An 8,032-nucleotide genomic window follows, 5' to 3' on the forward strand; every position below is an offset into this window, starting at 1 on the left:
CACTAGCTTCCCTGGGAGTACTTGTGTAGAAGGATGGGATGGCATTTGCCCAAATAAAGGTTCTGTGGAAGAGCTTTCGTGTTACCAATCCAAGTTGTGATTCCAAAGCTTTTAAAAACTTGTTCAGCGAGTAAAACCAATTCTCCCTGTTGATTTCAGAATGAAAAGAACTATTATGCTGTTGGCGAACAAGCTGAAGTTGTCTGTTTGAGTGGATACAACCTTGTGGGGTATCAGTTCTTTCTCTGCCTGCCAGATCAAACGTGGGCACAGAGGCCTGTCGATTGCCAGCGTAAGAGCCAGAAAAACCTTTGCCAGATAGAACGATTCCCCCCTCCCACTGTGTGACCTTTTGTGGGTTCTCCCAACCCCTACAAAGCCAATTTATGGGGAGGAGGAGAAGGGGAAAAGCCCCATTGTGTTAGTGGGACTTGTTGCTCTCACTTCTGCTAGTGCAGCTGTTTGAATCTGGAGCAAAGGGATAACTAAACATATGAGTGGATATTTAATTGCACGTTTAACCTGCAGGCTTTTTATCATGAGATGCTTATTTTATTATTTTATTTTGCTACAGCATCCTCTTGTCTCAGACCATCAGCATCTCCTAGTGTGTCCATTTCTCCATTTAAAAGTGACTACAGCATTGGAGAAACCATCCAGCTTAGCTGCCCTGCAACCTACATCCTAAGTGGCCACAGACAATACACTTGTGGGAAAGGCCCGTCCTGGAAGCCTCCTGTTTGGAGCCTGCTCACCTGTGAGAAAGGTAAAGGAAAGCAAGTTGATTCTATGTGGTTCAGTGGCTAGCAATCTGCCAGACCAGGACTGGGGAGATGCAGGTTCAAATTCACATGTAGCTATGAAGCTCACTGGTTGATCTTGGGTCAGTCATTGCTTCTCAGTCTTTGCAGGGTTGTTGTAAAGATAAAAGTGCACAACTACATATGTCATGTTGTGCGGATACCTTATTATCGTCTTCCAAAGTAACTACTCTATTCTGAACTTAAAAATGGTAAGTGTAATTCTGGTGGTCAATAAAAGAGGCTCAAAGACTCTTTCAAGGCAAATCTTTTTTTAAAAAAGTAGTATAAATACTGACAACTGGAAAACAATGGCCTGTGAGTGCTCCACTTGGAGAACAGCCTTTACCAAAGGTGTCATGGACTTTGAAGATGCTCAAACTCAGGACGAAAGGGAGAAACACACTAAGGAAAAGCCTCACCATGATCAACTCCCACCCAAAAGCCTATCTCCCCACTTGGAAGGACATGTGGATCCAGACTTGGCCTCCACAGTCACTTATGGGCTCACTGTTAAAACTATATTTATGGAAGACAATCTTACTTGGCTACGAGTGATCGAAGAAGAAGAAGAAGAATGGTGCCTTGAGTTCTCTAGGAGCAATAAAAATGCAGCAAATAAATAAATGGACACCCACCAAAACCACTTTTTATGCACCTCTCTGATATAGTATGTCCTCCTTTCCGTTCCTGCCTTGTGACTTTAGGCTTCATTGCCGCTGTGCTCTCTTGCTTCTAATATATCAGTTCTCCGTATGCGTCTCTTCAAAGCCTTCTTCTCTCATTTCATACCACATTCAAACTTAATCCTTTCAAGTCTCTACGTCTGCCAATGCTCAGTGCAGGCGAAGGACTGCAGCTCCGTGACAGAGCATCTGCCTTGCCTGCACAAGGTCCCAGGTTCAATCCTTGGCATGTCCAGGGAGACACCTCTGCCTGAAACCCTGGAGAGCTGTTGCCAGTCAGTGCAGACAGTATTGAGCTAGATAGACCTAAGGTCTGACTCAGCATAAAATAGCTTCATGTGTTATGTTATCTGCAATAGGATTTGTGTTTCCGAGCCCCATGAAAATCATGATTTGCTGGTTGTTGTTTTCCCCCCAGATGGTCACTCTGAAGCTCAAGGCAGTTGCAGGCCAGGCCAAAAGCAGGCTGGATCCCAGTGTGTGTGCCTGTCGCCAACAGAGGACTGTGGGTAAGGAAAGCTTCATCCCCTCCCCACCCACATGTAAGATGTTGAAATATGTATAGCTCTAAACTTCTTTAGCTGGAGTGGGAAGTTTCATTGAGATTTCAAGGCTTGTGGGATTCCCCATACATATGTAAATAAAGAAACAGACAATGGCTATTAAGCAGCATGACAGAGGTGTTGATGCAAACACATATTTCTTTTGTTCCACTGCCATCCTTGGTCAAATAAGTTTTTGAAACACTACCCTGCTGCCCCCCACCCAAAAAGAAAACCCACGACAAAACCTGTTTGGCAGGAGATTACTGTACTCACAGCAAGCAACAATGCTTCTCATGTACCTCTTTTCAACACTCTGAAGAACAAACAAAGCATCATCTGCCTCCATGTCAGATTTATGTTGGTCTCATAAAGCTGTCTGATAAGCCCAGGGACATTCCAGACTTTAGATTCATTGTCTCCTTGAATCACTCCAATGTGCTGAGCAGGCTTCAGGTTATTTACAATCGACTGTTCTACAGTCCCTCTTTAAAGATGATGGAACCTAGGCTGCCCTTCCTTCCTTCCTTCCATCACAGACTGGTTCATTCAGGCAAACAGGGCACTGCCCCACTAACCTCAACTTGCCCTCTTTTTTGCAACCAATTCAGAAGGTGCCACTAGCTGTCAGGTTCCTCCTTTTTGTTTTGTAGCGGGAGGAATATGGGGACAAAACTAGAATTAGCTTCTCCTTTCACTCCTCCTAAGGTAAAGGTAAAGGGACCCCTGACCATTAGGTCCAGTCGTGGCCGACTCTGGGGTTGTGGTGCTCATCTCACTTTATTGGCCAAGGGAGCCGGCGTACAACTTCCAGGTCATGTGGCCAGCATGACTAAGTCACTTCTGGCGCACCAGAGCAGCACACAGAAACACCATTTACCTTCCCGCTGGAGCGGTACCTATTTATCTACTTGCACTTTGACATGCTTTCGAACTGCTAGGTTGGCAGGAGCAGGGACCGAGCAACGGGAGCTCACCCCGTCGCGGGGATTCGAACCACTGACCTTCTGATCGGCAAGTCCTAGGCTCTGTGGTTTAACCCACAGCACCACCCGCGTCCCACTCCCGTTCACTCCCCTCCTGTCCACTAAATTCTTTCTCTTTGTGTTTTCACAGCCACTACTCTGAAGATGTTTGTGTCCTGGATGCAGCTTCTGAGCAAACCCTTACAAAGCCCAGCTGTCAGTATTTAGCAGAAAAATGCCTTGCAGAGGATTCGCTCAATTTCCTGCATGCTGGCCCTTGCCTCAGTGACACTGACTTGTGGTGGGCCAAGGAAAGGGCCAAAATGTCCGCAAACAGCGTAAAGAAAGAACCTTGTGGCTACGACACATGCTATGATTGGGAGAGCTGCCTGGGTAAGCATGACTCCTCAGTCCTGCAGTGGCTCTGGGCTAATGCTCAGCACTGTGATCACACTTGCAGCAACTACAGTTGCATCTTTAGTCAATTAATTTGATTAACCAATTGAAACAGAGGTGAGAACCTTTTTGGCTCCATGAGCCAAACCTGGGTTTTAGCAGGCGTTTCCATGGCATGGAATTCAGCCAAACTGAGCAGCACTGGCATAGCTCAGCTGGTAGATTATGAGACTCTTAAATTCATGTTCATGGGTTTGAGCTGGTCAAAAAAGTGGACTCCTTTAGGCAGGGGCTGGACTCAATGACCCTCATGGTCCCTTCCAGCTCGGCAATTCTGTGATTCTATGAGTTAACCCCCTGCCCATCAGCTAATGAGTGAGGGGTTAAATTCTGCTCATTTGGCTGCCCAGGAACAGAGGTGTATACAGCCAACCCACCCTCACGGCCGTCGGGTGATGTCACTAGTGATGTCAGTTGATGGGTTGGTGGGTGTAGTTTGGAGAAATGGTTCTGTGGGCTAATGTGGACTGGCCCACAGACTTGGAGGTTCCCTTCCCTGGATTATAGGTTTTTGTATCAACTAAGCTGCAGTAAGTGGCCAACACGGCTAACTGCCAATGCCAGCCATGGCCAATAGTGGAAAAGAACGTTATCCATCTTGGAAATCCCAGGGTGGTCCCAGTAGAGCTGTGATCCCCTTCCAGCTCCCAACACACAGTTGAAAGCTCCATCTTGTACAAATAGCAGCAGCTGGGAAGGGAAAGTACTGTTTGTTTTATGAAAACGATCTGGTATATTTCTGAGTGCGTGCCTGTGCTAAGAAGTGAAATCCCCGTGGGATTGTTTGTTCAAGCATTATTGTGCAACGAGGGAGAAACAACCATGGCTTTTCCCGTAAGGTTATGAAATGTTTCTTGGCTGGCCTGTTGCACCGACCAGTTCAGCCAAGAAAGGGAAGGACAATGGCTGTGTGGAGAGAGGTCAGAATGAGGCTGGCGTGTGAAAGAGAATCGACTCTTTTCTTTGAAGTATAATAAGCTAACACAAGTTAGTACATTGTTTCTCAGTGGGTGAGTTGAGCACATCTCCAGAAGACCAAGAAAAGAAGACAACTCTTTAAATTTTTGACCTGGCAGCTCCTATTGTCAGGAGCTGTGAACTTCCTAGGGAACCATCGTAGCTCAGTGGTAGAGCATCTGCTTTGCATGCAGAAGGTCCCAGGTTCAATCCCAAGCACCTCAAAGGTGGGCTGGAAGAGACTCCAGTCAGACGCTGTATTTCTCTTACTTCTATAATATTTCCAGCCTTTAACATGCCAGTGTGGTGTAGTGGTTAAGAGCAGTGGACTCATAATCTGGTGAACTGGGTTCGATTCCCCGCTCCTCCACATGCAGCTGCTGGGTGACCTTGGGCCAGTCACACTTCTTTGAAGTCTCTCAGCCTCACTCACCTCACAGAGTGTTTGTTGTGGGGGAGGAAGAAGGGAAAGGAGAATGTTAGCCGCTTTGAGACTCCTTCGGGTAGTGATAAAGCAGGATATCAAATCCAAACTCTTCCTCTTCTTCTTCTCTGGGTACCATTTGAGTGAAACAAAAACCTGTTTCTCTCTTGCAGAGACGCACAATGCCTGCTTCTGCCTGATCCCCAGCCAGTGCCCGCCAAGTGAGGAGCACCTCTTCTGCCTCAGCGTTCGGCACAGAAGGATGACAGCCAACCTCTGCACACTGGGGGCCATGAAATGCTCCAAAATGAACTTTGAAGTAGTGCATGAAGGACGCTGCTTGGACTAACAGCCTTCGGGAGTCACTGCTGGGTTCGCGGCTTGCGTGGCTGCATTTGTTCTGGGCCTCTACATGCAGCTTGGATTTCAAAGACAGAGCTTTCTGATTCAGGGCTATTTCTTCTCACAGCCCAAAATGCTCATGGGGGTTCAAGGCCACGCCAATCCTGCTTTCCATTAGCTGACTTTCTCTGGCCATGCATAGAGTATCCTTCCTTTGAAGGAAGCCAGCTTCTCTACTTACAAGACGCACATAGTCCTAGTGTGGAGTGCCTTTCCTCTCCCAAGAAGCCGCTTTATGAAAATCCCATGACAGTGCTTCTCGACATGATCAGAATGCTAAAATATAGAAAATAAAAATATTGAATAGTAGGAACTCAGTAAAATTAGGGATGGTGGGTAGTGTCAACCTGAGGCATTTTGCTGTCAGAAGTGGGTCACAACTGATGCCTCCCTACTACAGTTTTATAAACTGTTACTTCACTCTTCAGACACTAGGTTTTGCCTTCTTGTCTTCTATCCCCTTCCTAGTGCCTCCGGGAGGATGCTGCTTCAACTGCTGCATGTCAGGGCCGGCCCTACCAGTTGACAAAGGTATCCCTCTATGAGTCTAGAAACAGCTGACATGAGCTGGCAATCTATTCCAGGGGACAGGACCCTCAGGCTCAGGGCGAAATGTGACCCTCCGGGCCTTTCTGTCTCTCCTCAGGCCACCCCACTCATTGGCTCTGCTTTGCACCTCCTTTGAGTGTTTTTGCCTCACTGGGAGATCAGTGGTCGGGTTGAGCACATATTCTGCATGCTGAATGTCCAGGTTTGACACTCATCAACTCCAATAGAATGAATCTCAGGATGTAGGCTTGGGAAAGGTCTTGAAGAGTCACCACCTACTGAAGTAGGCAAGACTGGGCTAGACAGCCCAATAGCATGACTTGCTGTAAGGCAGCTCCACAAATTCACAAGGTCGCCGCTGGCTTTCCCTCAGCTGCTTCCTTGTTCCTCAGATGCAGTGCCGGATTTAGGTTTGGTGAGGCCCTAAGCTACTGAAGGTAATGGGGCCCTTTATATGTCCAGCTGTCCTTTGTCAACAACAAATTGTCGCTGTTTTTTGTGTTGAATATATGCTATATGGTAATTTATGGACATAATAGCCATAGCACATAACAAAATAGGAGCCTACACAAAATAAAACATTGTTGCTGTATGTAGGTTTTATTTTATTTGTTTTTATCTTATATTTTGAAAATGTACATCCAGTTGTTTTTTCTTTAATTTTTTGGGTGCCCTAAGCTATAGCTTGTTTAGCTTATACATAAATCCAGCACTGCTCAGATGCGAGGAATGTTGTATTTGTTTTCCTGCTTATAATGCCGCTACTTCTGTCCTATGTTCTAATATTCATTTCACACAACAGAACCTGTTGCATGCCGTGGCTTTTTGACCAGCATGTCACACTAAATTTCACTCACACCAGTGGGCGTGGTGTGGCCCAACAATGGAAGCCTTTAGACAATGCCTCTACTCCCCTGCCCTTTCCACACATGCCTGCTTCTCTCTTCACTCACGAAAAGGACAGGAAAGAACAGCATGCCAGTATATACCACCCCCAATTCCATCATATTTACTCCTTTAATTTTCTAGGCTAATGAGGTTGCAAACAGATTATTTCCAGAACCAGTAAACTAGAAAATAAGCACTAAACTTCCATTAGATCCTCAGAAGTGACTCTTACATTGTGTGAAAGATCAAATGCAATGTGGAAATTGACAGGGAATGTGGGGAAATGGAATGAGCTGCCATGTGAATGCAGCCTTAGATATAAATTTGACTTCAGAAGCCAACCAAGAGTGTAGGAGGCCACACTCCAGATATGTCTAGATGATGCAAGCTTTCTCCAGTTTCAGAGAACTTCCCTGGGAAGTCCAGAGCTTCAGAAAGTGGCAGTTTTAGGGCTATTATGTAATTCTGGTTTCACACAATCCCCACTGGTGCATATTGTGATGGTTAGAATCCTGTCTAATGTAGGTGGCTTGGGGGCTGTTTTGTACTACAAGATGTATTTGCCTGTTGCCTCGCCATTCTGTGTTCAGCATTGATTGACCATAACCTCGGGTCCACTTGACATACATTTGGGGAATAAAGTTTCTGTTCTGTTAAAACTTAACTAATACAAATAAACGTCTCACCAGAAAGGCCAACCCAGTTTCTAGTTTCGATGGCCAGCTAAAAGAAAAGAAAAGAATTCAATACTAATTGTGAGTAGACCGGGGGACTGAATCTGCAAATCTGCTCTTTCTCTTTGGCATATTGTGGCTTCCTATACATGGTTTTTAGCCAAGTGTCTTTTGGTAAGTCTCTTTCTTTGACAGATGCTTGATTCATTGGTATATTGGGCTTTATGTGCATTAATTCAGGGAAAGATGCAAATCTACGAATTGCCATGTTGGGTCACATGAAGATTATTGAGATCAGCAACCTCTTTTATAAACAAAGGACATCCAAATGCCTCTAGAACTGCTCCACAGCGTACATTTAAAGCACATTCAATGCTCTTGACTTCCCCCAAAGAATCGCGGGAGTTGTAGTTTTGTCCTGGAACGTGTTCAGAGGAGGGCAACCAAAATGGTCAAAGGCCTGAAACGATGCCTTATGAGGAACGGCTAAGGGAGCTGGGCATGTTTAGCCTGGAGAAGAGGAGGTTAAGGGGTGATATGATAGCCATGTTCAAATATATAAAAGGATGTCACATAGAGGAGGGAGAAAGGTTGTTTTCTGCTGCTCCAGAGAAGTGGACACAGAGCATTGGTTCCAAACTACAAGAAAGAAGATTCCACCTAAACATTAGGAAGAACTTCCTGACAGT

At 45.7% G+C, this 8,032-nt stretch overlaps 1 protein-coding gene across 2 annotated transcripts in view; it reads left to right on the top strand.

Moving 5' to 3' along the window:
• Positions 1-7,367, top strand: part of LOC309380002 (complement component C6-like) — a 30,001-nt gene extending 22,634 nt beyond the window's left edge. For both annotated transcript variants that reach the window (XM_081929633.1, XM_081929632.1), the window contains 5 exons: positions 160-292; positions 575-766; positions 1,905-1,995; positions 3,145-3,386; positions 5,004-7,367. In XM_081929633.1, the coding sequence (XP_081785759.1) occupies positions 160-292; positions 575-766; positions 1,905-1,995; positions 3,145-3,386; positions 5,004-5,179 (834 nt within the window). In that variant the 3' untranslated portion in view covers positions 5,180-7,367. The remainder of the gene's footprint in view (positions 1-159; positions 293-574; positions 767-1,904; positions 1,996-3,144; positions 3,387-5,003) is intronic.
• The last annotated feature ends 665 nt before the right edge of the window (positions 7,368-8,032 follow it).

Source organism: Podarcis melisellensis, assembly GCF_964234715.1.
Source record: "Podarcis melisellensis genome assembly, chromosome: 11".
Classification (NCBI taxonomy): domain Eukaryota; kingdom Metazoa; phylum Chordata; class Lepidosauria; order Squamata; family Lacertidae; genus Podarcis; species Podarcis melisellensis.